This window comes from Theropithecus gelada, chromosome 12 (assembly GCF_003255815.1).
Source record: "Theropithecus gelada isolate Dixy chromosome 12, Tgel_1.0, whole genome shotgun sequence".
Taxonomy (NCBI): domain Eukaryota; kingdom Metazoa; phylum Chordata; class Mammalia; order Primates; family Cercopithecidae; genus Theropithecus; species Theropithecus gelada.
In genome coordinates this window covers 115,612,168-115,627,210 of record NC_037680.1, presented here as the reverse complement: position 1 = coordinate 115,627,210, position 15,043 = coordinate 115,612,168, and the positions used below count along the sequence as shown (strand labels likewise).

Genomic DNA, 15,043 nt, shown 5'->3' with positions numbered 1-15,043 from the left:
TTGATGCCAAGTCATTTGTGCGACAGTGAAGGGTAATGCGTTGAAGGCTGGAATTATCTTTTAAAATGTTTTTTCAAAGCTATAATTAAGTGTAAGCCCTCTAAAATATTTCTTAAATATTTTAAAATATCATGTTGTGTGATGTTGCTCTTATTTTGCAATAACCAAATAACGTGCTTGTTTGTGTATCAAATTAAGTTTCCTTGTGGGCAGTGGTTTCAGTTGGAGTTTCTGTCTGTGGAGCTGAAGCAGCAGCTTCTGCAGAACGTATGAGTGTCCTCTCGCCTGTCCCCACAGTGCATCCGCGGACGCAAGGCCACCCTGGAGGAGCTGCAGACGGTGCACTCGGAAGCCCACACCCTCCTGTACGGCACAAACCCCCTCAACCGGCAGAAACTGGACAGTAAGAAACTTCTAGGTATTTCAGGACCTTCCTTTCCTCCCATATTGGGTTTGAAGTCCCCTGAGGTTGTGTTTCCAGCTCTCAGCCCCTTGTGTCTGGGGTGCCTGTGGGTGTCACCTGCCAGGTTATAAGGTAAAGGGCCTGGAAGGGAACCTTTCACCCTCTGTTCACAAGCCACTAGTTGTTGATGAATGTGCCAGGTAGCAGGTGTGTTTGTGTAAAAACTGGGCTGAGAGCCGCCGGTTTAGAAGCATCTTGAATCCCAGGGTTTCGGTTCGAGAGGCTTATTAGGAACACTCCCAGCGCCCTGCCTGCCCTGCCCTGCACTCCACTTGAAGGCCCATGAGGGCAAGACCAAGAGGAGACGCAGGAGTGTCCACCACTTAGGGGTGAAAGGCTGCTGGTGTCTTAGCTCTGGCTGAAAGCACCTGCAAATGTGGTGGAGGGGAATTTTGGCCTCATGGAGAGAACTTTCTAATGGGCATCCTCTGCCCGGGAAACTGGTGAGAGGCTTTCTACAGGGATCTTCAGCAGAGGCAGGTGAACTCCCAGCCAGCTCCATGGGGCTCCCAGAGTTCCCAGGGCACAGAACCCAGACCCGGGGCTGGCGGCTTCCAGGACACAGAACCCAGACCCAAGGCCGGGGGCTCCCAGGACACAGAACCTATACCCGGGGCCGGGGGCTTCCAGGGCACAGAACCCAGACCCGAGGCCGGGGGCTTCCAGGGCACAGAACCCAGACCCGAGGCCGGGGGCTCCCAGGACACAGAACCCACATCCGGGGCCGGCGGCTTCCAGGACACAGAACCCAGACCCGAAGCCAGGGGCTCCCAGGACACAGAACCCAGACCCGGGCATGGGGACTCCCAGGACATAGAACCCAGACCCGGGGCCAGGGGCTCCCAGAACACAGAACCCAGACCCGGGGCCAGGGGCTCCCAGGGCTGTCTTTGTTCCTCGATAACGTCCTTCCCTGCCTCCCAGCCACCGTGAACCAGGACAGTCACTGCCCACTGGTTTTCTTCTCCATCTTTTGTGCCTTTGCCCATATGCTCTTCCCCGAGCGGGACCCTAGGAAGGCAGGGAGGGAGAACTAGGAACCATGAACGCAGGGGTTGCAAGGGCAAGGAGAGGGTGGGCTGTGCCTGGCTCGTTGACTGCGTTTGGTGGGGCACACATCGCGGGAGGTATCCTCCATGCCGGGCCTGTGCCCAGCAGACTCAGCCTCACAGAGACCTGCACGCCTAGTCCTTCATGTGTTCTCTCATTCACTCGCTCACGCCTTTACCCGCTCGCCGAGGGCACCTTCCGTACTGGATGCCCTGTAGGTACCGACGGGGTCGCAGACCATGGAGCCAGTGGGGCCGTGAGGACATGCATGGGCTCTGGCCTGGGGTGGCAGTCATGCTGCTTCCGGAGTCCCCCCTGCCCTGTGGTATGGAGGCTTCTCAAAGGACAGAAGCCTTAAGTTGAGGGAAAGTGGGAAGGGAGTGAACAGCAGTAGGAAGCAGGTGGGCCGGGATGTGGCTGAGCAGGTTCATGAGGTGGGTCCTGAGCTAGCGCCGGGGACAAGGGCCACCAACCCACCCCACAGACCACAACAGCTCAGGGTCAGCAACTGCAGAGACAATGGACTCAGGGAGGCGCTCAGTCAAGGGCCTGGGCCAGAGCTGGTGGAAAGGCCTCTGGGCCCCGCCTCCCTACACAGCTGCTTCGCCTGTTGCTGCTCTAGAAGGGGTACAACAGGGGCTTCCTGGACTGGGGACAGCTGCTCTAGATGAGGGCATGGATGCCAAGCCCCCACCCCTCCCCACTGGGCTGCCAGCAAGCTGACCTTTACCCTCCGAGCAGAAGACAGGAGGCCCCTCTGTGGATTTGACCCGCCCCAAAAAAGCTGACATCAGGGTTTCCAACAAATAGCCCCTGAGATCCCTTATACTGGTGCTCATGGTTAATCACCCGCTCTGTGCCCAGAGCTTCCACCCAGGAAGTCTTGGCACTTCCCCCTTAGGAGAGGACAACCAAGGAGGACCCAGGGCCCGAAGAACGGCTCGGTAGGGACCCGGAGCCGGGGCCGTGCAGGGGAAGGCGGCTGGGGGCAGACAGTGCAGGGCGCTAACCCAGCTGCCATTAGCGCCCTCAGAGAGAAGACGCTGCGTCCACATGACGTGGGCAAGTTCAGTGGAAAAGGGGAAAGCACAGGACGTTCAGAGAAGACAAAAATTGAACACCTGACGGCAGAAAAAGAAAATCCTCAGACCGGAAGATGTGGTGATGTCATCTCCCAGAAACCAGAGAAAACCATGACAGCACTGGGCAACTGGGAAGTGAGGTGATGGAGAAGAAGGCCAGAGCTCACCCCACTGTGCAGGGTCCAAACGCGGGAGTTCCAGGGAAGGCAGAGGCCAGGAGGAGGTGTCTGGAATTCAGAAGGCCCCAGGCCAAAGGCGGGGCTGCAAGGACCCACCAGGGGTAAGGAAGACCCTCTTAGGGAGAACCAGCAGAGCCTCAAAATGCAGGGACAGAGGTGAGAGCCAGGGCGCTAGAGACAGCCAGGGCACCTGCGGACTCCACAGGGCCTGTGGCCATGCCAGTTCTAAGGGCGCGTCATTGCCCTCCTGAAGTCTGTGTCCTGCCAAACTGGCGGGTGAGGAGGAAGGTGGCACAGAGCCATTCCAGGCATGCAAGGGCCAGAGCTTTCACCTTCCAGCTCTTCTTTCTCAGGAAGCCACCAGAGGACATGCTGTCCTAGGGCAAAAGAACACTGGGAGGCCCATCATGGAGGCCGGCCTGTACTGTGAGAGGGTGGTGGCCAGGAAGCCTGAGATCGCCCTGCAGAGAGTGAAGCTGATGCAGCTACTCCCGAGGAAGGGGCACGTGCTCCTCGGGGAGAAGATGGCACATGGATGGTGGAGTACCTAGCAGAGGCAGGGAGCACCGCTGGTGCCAGGGAAGGGAGCCCTAAAGGGCGAGGGCGGTGTGGACGGCGGAGAGGGCAGGCAGCCTTGTGTCCGGGAGCTGGGTGGGCAAAGGCTGGGAATCGAGGCACTGAGGCTGGAGTGTGCTGTCCCTCAGGATTCTCCAGTCCTTAACAGGCAACATCACTGCCTCCCCGTGTGGTACCTCAGCTTCTGGCCAGGTTCTCCGCACGGGAGAGGCGGCCTGCGGGCCCCGTGAGGGAACAAGACCTTTGCCTCGATGTCGCCGGGGCTGCCACAGCAGGGGCTTTCAGTAGGCGTGGGAGTTGCTGGGTGGCCTCAAGGCATCAGCTCATCAGGCCGTGTCCTGCACATGCAGCTCCGTGCACCCACCTCCACGCCTTTCAGAATGGCGGCTGCTCCTGACACCTTCGTCCGTTTTCACAGGACCAGCTGTCGGTCCATCCCCTGCCACCTTCAGTCTTCCAAACCTGTGGAATTCAGTGGACGGAGGATGGAGGCAGGACCAGCTCCACCGGCAGGAGGATGAAGGCAGGCTTAGCGCCTCCACCTTGCTTAGGTTTCTAAGCTAGTTTCAAACAAAGTTTAAGAGAGATGATCAAAAAGGAAAGCAGAAAGTTGGAGGTGTGGCATCCTTGGTGAGAAAGACATGGACCGAGCGAGCTTGGAGCTCTCTTTCCTGTGATTGCTGGTTACCCAATGGGCCCCTGGTCCTCAGTTCACAGCCCGCATTAGGCCCTTGAAGACCCCTTTTTGATTGCTGGTTTCTTTATTGAAGTATCTGCAGCATCCCTTTGCCCTGTTTCTGTCCTCTGAAGGTAACCCTTCTAGCCAGCTTCTTTTGTTTACAGGAAGGTTGATCATTCTATTTCCTGTTCTTTCCTGCAAAGCTTTGTGCTTTAAAATCTGTTCACATTCCTATGAGGATACCTCCCCCATTACCTTGGTACAACTCGAGATCGATTTTTGAATTTCCGACGATTGTCCTAACCCAGAAACTTCATTATCATCAGTCTAAGTATTTCAGACATGGTAATAGCTGATGATTATCTTGAGTTTTGCTAACATAGCCCTAATGAGGTGTTTAAACACTACTGTGTGATTTTTTCTTTCCTCTTTTAATGGAATCCACAAGCCGCTAAGCCGTGTGCAAGGGCCTTCATATGTCCTTTCTGATGTGGTGAGATGCCACACATCAGGCTTGGCTAAATTGGATCATGAGCCTGAGGCAGGCTGGCCGCTGCCATACATGTCACTGAAAGTCATGTGGCTCATCGGCTCATGTCAGCTGGCAGGGCGCTGCATCCAGGCAGAGCTGGGCCCCTGGCGAGTGGACACCGGTGATGCTCAGGGCAGGGTGCGGCGGGAAAATGACTTGGCACAGCGAGGGCCTCCTCCCAGCCAGGGAGCGGGAGCAGCGGCGAGAGGACAGCTGAAGCCTTCCCTTCCCTACCCCAGGCACAGAACACCTGTCTGCCAGCCTGCGGTAAACAGACAAGTAGTAAGCCTGGTCGTTTGCAGAGCTTCAGGCCCTGTCACTAGGCTGGAACATTTCGTGGCCTGGGCTTGGTGATTGTGACTTCAAACCACAAGAGGCTGCTGGACTCCTCACAACTGTCGCCAAAACTCTGCCTGTTGCTCCATTCGTATACACGTGCATTTGGATGCATGATCGTGTGCTTTTTCTTTGTTGTTTTGGTCTTTGCTGGATGATGAGCAAACTCAAAACAGTTGGTGACTTGTGGTTTTAATGTGGGCATGTTTGGCTATGATTTCAAAGAGATTCAGTCTCTTGCAGATACCTGGACACGTCTGTCTACTGTGAATTCGTAGAGCTAAGCGCGTGCATTATTTGGAAAACGAGCTCCCTAGTTTCTGGCAGTGTCTTTCCCATGTGTTGGAGTAGTCAGTGTTGGAAGGGGGTGGCCCACGGAGCCACTACCAGCCCCAGCTACTCAGCCACTCACCAAGGCCATGACCGCCCTTCCGAGGCAGCACCCGCCCACTGTGGTGAGGTTGGCATTAAGTGACTCCACTACAGATGACGGGCAGTGAGCAGGGCAGCAGGTGGCTTGGCACCCTGGCACCCATGCCCTCCTCCTTTTTCAGTCTCATTCCACCAGCCCATCAGCTCTCTCGCCCACCACATCCCGCCAGCTCCTGCCCAGCCCCATCGCTTCTCAAAGGGGTCAGGCATGCAGGCCGCTTCCCTACGTGGTCAACCTCACGTCCACTATTTGCTGCCACCAAGGCACAGAGGAGAGCAGGGCCAACATGCCTGTGGGGATGAGGGCTGGCTCTCATGAGGCTCAGGTGAGAAGTGTTAGCTGATGTCCCACGTCCCACACTAACACGTGGACACGGGAACCAGGGTCAGGAGCCACGAGCCAGGCAGCGGCGGGTCCGTGAGCCATGGACGCGGAGGAAGTAGGCCCGGGACAATGCCCAGGAAGGGGAGGCATGCTGGTGCTGGTGCTGCTGCCCGCAGTGGGCGTGAGGGCCCGGACCCAGAGGCTGAGGTGTGCCTGCTGAGCGCTGCAGTGAGAGCCAGGGCTGACCAAAGCCCCTGCTGGCTCAGTGCCTTGTACGGCCTAGGCAGGGAGGAGGGACGAGGTGGGCACAGACCCTGCCCTCAGAGCCAGGCCAGGTGGAGAGGAGCACAGGCTTCCTCTGACGCAGACTGGCCCCTCCCAACACAAAGGGCTTTGTCTGGAAAACGTCACAGCATCTGCATGGCGCCTGCGCCCCACAGCTGGCCGGGCCTTCCTTTGCCTGGGGGGCTCGGGAGCCTCTGAGCCCCTTCTGAAAGCAGCTGCAGCTGCTGCCCCCTGCCTCCTGCCTCCTGCCCTGCTCCCTGTTGGCGTGGCAGCCTCCCAGCCCCGGGATGTGGACATGTCCATTCTACAAGCCTCTGGCCTTGATGCAGATCTGCCACCTCCACAGAGTGGCGAGAGCCTGGGTCAGCTCTGCAGGTCGGGCCTCACACTAGGGCCTGGCTGTGGCCGTCTGTGGACATGTGGGCATCGGTAGGGGGTGCGGGTGTCCGTGGGGAGTGTATGTGTCCATGGGGGTGGGGATGGGGGGCGGGCATCCATAGGGAGGGTGCAGTCATCTGTGGTGGTGTGATAGGGGTGCAGGCATCTGTGGGGGGTCCGGGCATCTGTGGGGGGTGCGGGCGTCCATGGGCTAAGGCAGGCAGGCCTCTGTTTCGCTTCTCGTCTGTGCCAGCCACTCCCCTGCGGCTTGGGGCCATCGCAGTTGCTCCCCAGCCAGGCATGCTGTGCCCCGAGGAAGGGTTCCTCTCATGCACACCCAGCTCACCAGGCCGGCAAGCCCTCCAGGCAAGAGGCAGGCAGGCCCTGATGGACCCACGGCCAACTCCTTCCTATGGCCCCCGGCAGCCGACCCTAGAAGCGTGGACCAGAGCACACAGAGTGGGGGCTGCTGTTCTGGAGTAGGCTGAGAATGGGAGAGGAGCCCCACAGTGGGGGGCACAGCCCAGCTGAGGCCAGAAAGCGGGGTCCCACGCTGGATAAAGGAGCCTGTTACATCCAGCCAGTCTCCCGGGAGCATGTGAAATGCCACCCCAGCTCCAGCCCAGGAAGGGGCCTGGGGCTGCGGAGAGCAAGGGGTTGGGGCCCAGGCAGCCGCTAGGAATGGCAGGCCCCGCCCCTGGTTAGTGGGGGTCTCTCGTCCTCCACAGATGGGTTTTAAGCTGGTGACATGCTTTCAGCCAGCACTGGGGTCAAACAGGAAAAAGACAGCAGCCCTGTCCTGGGAGCACTTTCACTGCTGGAGCAGGCGTGGGCGCCAGAGCAGTGGGGTGAGGGTTTCGAGGGCCCCGATTTCCATGGGAGGAGGCCTGGCGTGCAGCTGCGATGTCCTTGGAGCCCTCAGTCAGCTGTACATTTTCCGCCTGTGTCGCAGGGAGGGGCTGTCGCTGCATATGTTCCCGAGGATCTCAGGGTCTAAGAGTCCTCATCACCCATGTTTAATCCGGGACCTATCCTGTTTGCCGTGGGAGGGGGCTGCTAGACAAGCCCTAGGAGCTCACTGAGGAGCCAGGCTCGGGGTCCTGGAGCAGGAGTTGCTGTTAGATACAGACGGGCAGGGGCATGGGCTGCAGGCAGATGCTCGCCAGGGATACCTCATGCTCCCCAGTGGCTTAATGCCTCTCCTGGGCCCCTGACGGGCTGATGCCACAACAATTTGGGGTGTCCCCACCAGGATCTGTGACCCAGCTCAGCCCTCACAGGAGCCAAGGCACCTCAAAGGGCCAGACGCTGACCCCGCAGCAGGGCCACAGGGTGTCACATGGGGGAGCAGTGGCCCCTCGGTGTCCCACAAATGCCCAAGCACCACTGAAGACCCCGGAGTGCTCCCAGGGCCTCGGCCTCATGCCCTTGGCCTCTCTGACTGTCTCCCTCCCCTCTACAGGCTCGCTCGCCTCCGTGTTCGTCCGGCTCCCCTGCGGTGGTGTTGGGGTAAGTGTTCCTTTAATGTGTAAATAATGTCCTGTTTCTTCTCGAGTCCCAGTGGTCACAGAAATCGCAGCCTTGCTTCCCTCAAAGTGAATAATTGCTGCCAGGTGTTTTCCACACACAGGGCCTGGCGGGCAGGGGCTGCCCATGTGCGGCTTCAAAGGCCGTGTGAGCCGAGAGCGTTTTGATCACCGACTCGGGCACCTTTCTCTGGGGAAGGTCGTCTGGTGCTTGCGGCTGGGGCTCTGGGGTGCAGTGGCTCTCGCCTTAAGAGCTTGCGGCTGGGGCTCTGGGGTGCAGCGGCTCTTGCTTTAAGAAACAGGATCCTGTGTGCAGCCAGTGTCTCATCCCCTTCTAAGTCTGCGGCAGTAATCTGCTCACAGCAGGCCACGAGTATGGTGTGGGTAGAATGCATGCTGCTTTATTCTGTACCCAGTTTCTACTCGAAGCTACAGGCAGGGCTCCCAGTGCAGTGACCGTGATACTCATGGGCCAAGTGGAGTCTGTAGGGCTGCTTGCTGGGCTGTGCTGGCTTCTGCGAGCTGATCATATGGACCTGGCCTGGGCATATGAATCACTGGGCTGTGCCGGCTTCTACGAGCTGATGATATGGACCTGGCCTGGGTGCATGGGTTCGCAAGGACTTTCCAGTCTGGGCATCTGGCCATCCGTCCACACAGGAAGGGTCAGGTCTTGCAATCAAATTTCTCAATAACAAAAGGGTTCTCCCCTGGCCCCTGACCTCCTTGATGCAGCCTGGGCAGGTGTGGCAACAGCGAGGGCGGCCATGAGAAGCTGAGGCAGAGCCTCCGAGCAGATCTGGGCCATCATGGTCCTGCAGCGCCACGAATCACCGCAGACGGTTACAGGCAGGGAGGATGGGAGCTAGTGTACAGCAGGAGCCGCTGCAGCCGAAACAGTGCGGTGTGTGTGTAATCACAGATCGCAGGGTGAAGCTCAAGGTCTGGATTCTGTTATGGAAATGAAACAAAATTGTTTTCTTCCTGAGTTTTTATAAAAATCACTGCTTTGAAAATTATCCCGTCAGAAAGAGAATAAATGGCATTTATTCATACCACCACCAAGCCCTCCTAGAGTTATTTTATTTTGTATTGTAAATAGGCTGCAATCTCTTAATTTGGGGCAAGTTTTTGGCCAGACTTGAAAAGAATTGAATTTGCACTGCCCTGCAGCCAGCACGCCTGTGCAAGGAAGAATTTATCATTTGCAAATGAAAGCTAAGTGCAGACTCAGAGCTGAGGGGGTGAGCCCAGCAGCCCCTCCCAAGTGTTAAATCCAGATCTGAGGCACAGCAGATGAGAGCTGCACCCTCACATCTGGGCACAGACAGGCACTCGTGCACAGATGCTGATGGAAAAGCTCTCCACGTGGACGTGAGCAGGGAGGGCAGAGAGGGTAACCTGTTGGCATGGGCAGGGAACAGTGTGGGCCGTAGGGCGTCCTCAGGTGCAGCCATCGGCAGGATGCGTTTTACTTCCCACTGTTTTCTAAAAGGAAGAAGACAGACAGGAGGCATGTGCAGGCCCCTGCCCTGGCTGTGGGGTGCACTTGCTGTCGCTGGCACAGATGCAACTCTCCTGAGCCTCATGTCTCCAGATCTGTGAGGGGCCAGCCTCTTGGAGTGTCAGGAGGAGCAAAGTAGACCTCAGGAGCCACAGTGTGGGCGCACGGGAGGTGCTCTTGTCAGGGAGGGCAGAGCGGGTGAGCAGAGCCGGTGAGCAGAGCCGGTGAGCAGAGCGGGTGAGCAGAGCCGGCCGCCTTTCCCAGAAGCAGCTGCAAACTCTGCTGGAGACGGAGCAGTGGGGCTTGGAACACCGAAAACTCACCCTTCCTCAACGCTGGGAAATGTGGGCTGTAAAGTGCTTTGACCTCTTTTTCAAACCAGATCAGCTTCTGCATTGTTCCTCTCCAGTGACCACAAGTTTCAACTAGGTGAGGAGCTGGTGTCCTTGCTCGGCCTCGCCCGGCACAATCCCGGCCTCCTCTTGTGCGCCCGGCTCCCCACGGCTCCTCTGAGCTTCCCAAAGGCCTCCCAGCCCTGCCAGCCCTCGGTGTGTCTGTTCTAGACTCCATAGGATTCTCCATGGGAACCTTTCTCCATGTTTCCCCCCGCCATTTTCCTGTCTTTATTGTGAAAGAGAAAGAAAGAGAGAAAGAGAAGAGAGAGGAGAGGAAGGGAGGGGAGGGGAGGGGAGGGGAGAGGAGAGGAGGAGAGAGGAAAAAAGAAAGCGAGAGAGAGAAGGAAAGAAAAGAAAAAAAGAAACTAAACGAAATGCAGAGTGAGCCATTTGCTCCTTCCTGCATTAGTAGTTGCGGCCGCCTGCCCTGAGCCAGGCTGTTGCTCAGCGGTGGCGCTGCACGCCTGAGCCAGGCTCCCTGCAAGAGCCCTGGAGCTCCTGGAACTCTGGGCTGGTCCCTGGGAGCTGGAGCCGTGGTCCTGAAGCAGACGAAGGAGGGTCTCTTGAGTTCTCTGGGGACTGGGGTCCTGCAGTTTGGCTGGGGCTCTATCCTTCACTCTGTGCAAGACATTCCAGAAGCTTCTGAACCCCAGGGTCCCATGGGAGGGGGCACAGACACAGGCACCTGGTAGACCGAGCAGCTCCTTCGCACCCCAGGTGTGCAGAATCCCCAGAAGACCCTTCAGAACATGGGAGGAGTCCACCCTCCGCTCCCTGCAGTGTTGGCCTAACCCTAAAGCCCAGTTCATTGTATGTTGGAGAGAAACCATCTCTGGGTACTGTCCCCACAGGGGCAGCCTCAGGGCCTGTCCTGCCTGGGACCCTGCCTCCCCTGGCTGACACAGAGCCACTGGCAGAATCTTGCCCTGCCCAGCTCTCACTCCTGGAATGTCACCTTGGATTTTTTTTTTTTTCCTCTTTGCAGACAGAGCTTCAGTCTGTTACCCAGACTGGAGTGCAGTGGTGCGTTCATGGCTAACTGCAGCCTCGACATCCTGGGCTCAAGTGATCTTCCCACCTCAGCGTCCTGAGTTGTGGGGACTACAGGCCCAGGCCACCACATCTGGCTAATCTTTTTATTTTTATTTTTTGCAGAGATGGGGTCTCACTATGTTGCCCAGGCTGGTCTCTAACTCCTGGCCTCAAGTGATCCTCCCACCTCGGCCTCCCAAAGTGTTGGTATTATAGACATGAGCTGCCACACCCCTGCCACCTTTAATTTTAATGAATTGATTCTCCAGCTGAAGTCATCAACCCAGAATAGTCCTATTTATGTGGCTGCTTCCATGAAAAACAATATAGCATTACTTAGAGGAGAAGCCATTCATTGCAGGTTAAAGATTAAAGGAGGGTCAGTGAAGTAGAGTTATTTTGACATGGGGAAACCATTTAAAGAATGTAGAAGTTTGGTCATTGAAAAGAAAACCATCACTGAATATGCTTCAGGAAATGTCTTCAACCCCTTGAAAACGCATTTTAACTCACCTTGCTTTGATGACGAAACTTTAAGACAGCTTGGAAAGAAATCCTCCCTCCCCACATAGTGAGCGGTGTCTGTCAAGTGGCAAGTCTGCCTGGTGGTGGACAGGAGCCCTCGTGGGCCTGGTCTGGGGAAGGGAGAGGCGGGGTAGACACGCCTGGCTCCTGCTGAGGATCCCCACAGCCCTCGGCGCTCAGAGGGGCTCAGTTTGAGAAGGAGGCGCCCTGCAATGGACCTGCAGTCGACCTGGTCAGCAACGTGTTGAAGATGAGCAACTCTGATGATGCAGCTTCTAAGACCTCTACCGGGCTGGGCACACCCAAGTCCCCGGTGTGTTACCCCACAGCGTCTTGCAGGCAAAGGACACACTTGGGGATGGCTGCTCGGGTGCCCTGGGGCCAGCCCAAGGGCTGTGTATTTCATCTTAACGCCTCCCTCCCCTGGCCAGACTCCCATAGGAGACTGCTTTGTGCAGAACTGGCTGTCCAGGTCTCTGTTGACTTTCCTCCCGAAGTAAGCCAGGGCTGTAAGAAATTTCTAGTGTGCCTAAATAAATAAATGAGCCAACACACAATTGGGGATTGTTGACATGTTTGTGTGAAACACGTTTTCTGTCTGAAGTGGGAAAGGCCAGCGGGCTGACTTGCTGGTGCCTGGGCAGAGCCGTGTGCCATCAACAGGGCAGGGTGCCTGGGCAGAGCCGTGTGCCATCAGCAGGGCAGGGTGCCTGGGCAGAGCTGTGTGCCATCAGCAAGGCAGGGTGCCTGGGCAGAGCCGTGTGCCATCAGCAGGGCAGGGTGCCTGGGCAGAGCCGTGTGCCATCAGCAGGGCAGAGCAGGGCAGCCCTCCTCATTCGCCCACACTCCCAGTCCCGCTTAACTACACTGGTCAACATGTGGAGCTTCCAGTTAAACTCGGCACAGGAGAAGGTCACAGTTGGAAGAGACTGGTCCTGATTCCCCTGACATTTCATTTTGCTGCTAATTGTTAGACAGGTTGACTATCCCTTATCTGAAATGCTTGGGGCCAGAAGTATTTCAGAGTTTGATGTTTTTCAGATTTTGGAATATTTGCATTATACTTACCAGTTCAGTATCCCTAATCCAAAAATCTGAAATCCAAAATGCTCCAGAGTGCATTTTCTTTGAGCATCACATAGGCACTCAAAAATTATTTTTTCGTTTTTGGAGACAGAGCCTCACTGTGTTACCCAGACTGGAGTGCAGTGGTGCATTCATGGTGCACTGTAGCCTCGACCTCCTGAGCTCCAGTGATCTTCCCGCCTCAGCCTACAAAATGCTTTTGTAGCATTTCGGAGTTCAGATTCTCAGATTAGAGATACTCAACCTGAATAACTCTCTTAACTACAGTTCCAGTTTAAAAAAAAAAAAAAGAACTAGATCACCTTGGCATCATTACTTTTAGATCCAAGTATATTGGAGCAATTGAGGGAACAGAGGATGCCTCCGAACAGGTCAGGACACATGCACCTCATTTCATCTTAACTTCTCTTGTATTTTCTCTTGTATTTTCCTGTTTAAATTTTTTGGCATGTCTTAAAAAGATTGAAGCCTGAACGTGGGCTGAGGCTGCCCCGGCTCTGGTAGTCCCTGGGGTTTTAGAAGCGGAGCCCACAGAGCCTGAGCTGCTCTGTCCAGCCAGGGCTGGCGATGACGGTGACCGGGGAGGGTGACCTCACTGTGGGGTGTTGTTTCCACAGGTGGACAGCGACACCATATGGAACGAGGTGCACTCGGCGGGGGCGGCCCGCCTGGCCGTAGGCTGCGTGGTGGAGCTGGTCTTCAAGGTGGCCACGGGGGAGCTGAAGGTCAGTCGGGGCCTGGGCAGCGGTGGCCCTCCAGGAGGCCTGCCACAGATTCCCGGTATGGGGAAGGGCTGCCCTCCGTATCTCCCTCTCATCAGGCCAGGAGGCAGCTGCAATGGGGAGGCGTGGACCCCACTCTGTCAGCATAGCCTCGCTGTTGAATCAGAGAGACATAGCCCACACTCGTGACAGGGTGTGTGCATAGTGCAGAGGTTCTCAATGATTTGGGTCGTAAGAACCCTTTATACTCTTAAAAATTTATACTCTTAAAAAACTATATATATGGCTGGGTGCGGTGGCTCACGCCTGTAATCCCAGCACTTTGGGAGGCCGAGGCGGGCAGATCACGAGGTCAGGAGATCAGGACCATCCTGGCTAACATGGTGAAACCCCATCTCTACTAAAAATACAAAAAATTCGCCGTGCATGGTGGCGGGCACCTGTAGTCTCCATTACTCCGGAAGCTGAGGCAGGAGAATGGGGTGAACCCAGGAGGCGGAGCTTGCAGTGAGTGGAGATCACGCCACTGCACTCCAGCATGGGCGACAGAGCGAGACTCCGTCTCAAAAAAAATAAAATAAACAGAAGCTCCAAAGAACTTCTGTTTACATGAATTATATCCGCAATATTGACTGCATTAGAGATTACAACTGAGAAATTTTCAAAATGTTTATTAATTTAAAAATAGCGACCGGGCACAGCAGCTCATGCCTGTAATCCCAACACTTTGGGAGGCCAAGGCGGGGGGATCACCTGAGGTCAGGAGTTCAAGAGCAGCCTGGCCAACATGGCGAAACTCCATCTCTACTGAAAATACAAAAATTAGCTGGGCATGGTGGCGGGTGCCTGTAATCTCAGCTACTTGGGAGGCTGAGGCCAGCGAACCGCTTGAACCTGGGAGGTGGAGATTGCAGTGAGCCAAGTTGCGCCATTGCACTCCAGCCTGGGTGACAGAGCGAAACTCTGTCTCAAAAAATTAAAAAAAAAAAAAATTTAAAAGTAATAAAAAAAATAAAAATAGCACTAACATCTGGCCCTGTGGACAGCAACCGGGTTCTCACACCTGCCTGGCATCATTCTTGGGCCATGTCGAAGTACATGAAGGAATCCTGGCCCCACACAGATACGTAATTGGAAATGGGAGGATTTTAATAGACTTTTCAGAGGTATTCTAATTGTGGGTATTCTTTGACAGTATACCAGAAATTCAACAAGTGGTAGTGTCTTGAAAATTAGCTGCAGCGTGGGTCTGAACTCAAATCATGGCCACCTCCTCCTCCGTCTTGTTTAACCGAACCATTAGCCCTTCTTGGAGGTCAGATCAATCCCTCGTTCATGGGTGGTTGGTAGCACCATGCATTGGTCATTTGGAAATTTAACTTCATGGAGTTACACGGATCTTCCATATTCTGACTCCTACAGTATCAAAAAAGTCATTAATGTTTGAAACCATTAATATCACTCCCATCTGTCTTGTAAGTAGTGGGAGAGCCAGCAGGCTTACAGAGGCAGAGCCATGCGTTCTAAACTTGTAATTTTCACTTGAAAGCTCAAATTTTCTCACACTTCCTTCCCGTCTCTCTACTCGGGATGTTAAAAGGACGTGTTTGAGGGCGGAGATCTAATAAAATGTCTGAATACTGCTTCATCGAGCACATTGTTAAGAGAAGCTGCTCACACACACACACGCCCTCGTGCTGTTCCCTGCCCGCCATCTACCCTCCGGTGCTTCAGCAGCACCTGCACAGGTGTCAGGGCAGTGAAAAGAGTACATAGAGCCTCGGGTCTATGCCGACTACAGACCCTCAGCAGGGGTTGGGACTGCAGGGGTCTGCAGCCTGCACATGGAAGCACTGAGTGCAGAAACGCAGGGAGACCAGGGCCTCTTGAGAGCATTTTTGCCTGCACCTCACTGGCTGCCCTCGCGCCATCCTGG

The 15,043-nt window shown here is 55.7% G+C and overlaps 1 protein-coding gene across 1 annotated transcript in view; it reads left to right on the top strand.

The window, feature by feature from the left end:
• The window catches only part of HDAC4 (histone deacetylase 4), a 345,400-nt gene that overhangs the window by 291,485 nt on the left and 38,872 nt on the right, over positions 1-15,043 (top strand). Inside the window, exons 16-18 of the mRNA XM_025404973.1 lie at positions 298-418; positions 7,780-7,826; positions 13,003-13,110. Coding sequence (XP_025260758.1) covers positions 298-418; positions 7,780-7,826; positions 13,003-13,110 — 276 coding nt within the window. The remainder of the gene's footprint in view (positions 1-297; positions 419-7,779; positions 7,827-13,002; positions 13,111-15,043) is intronic.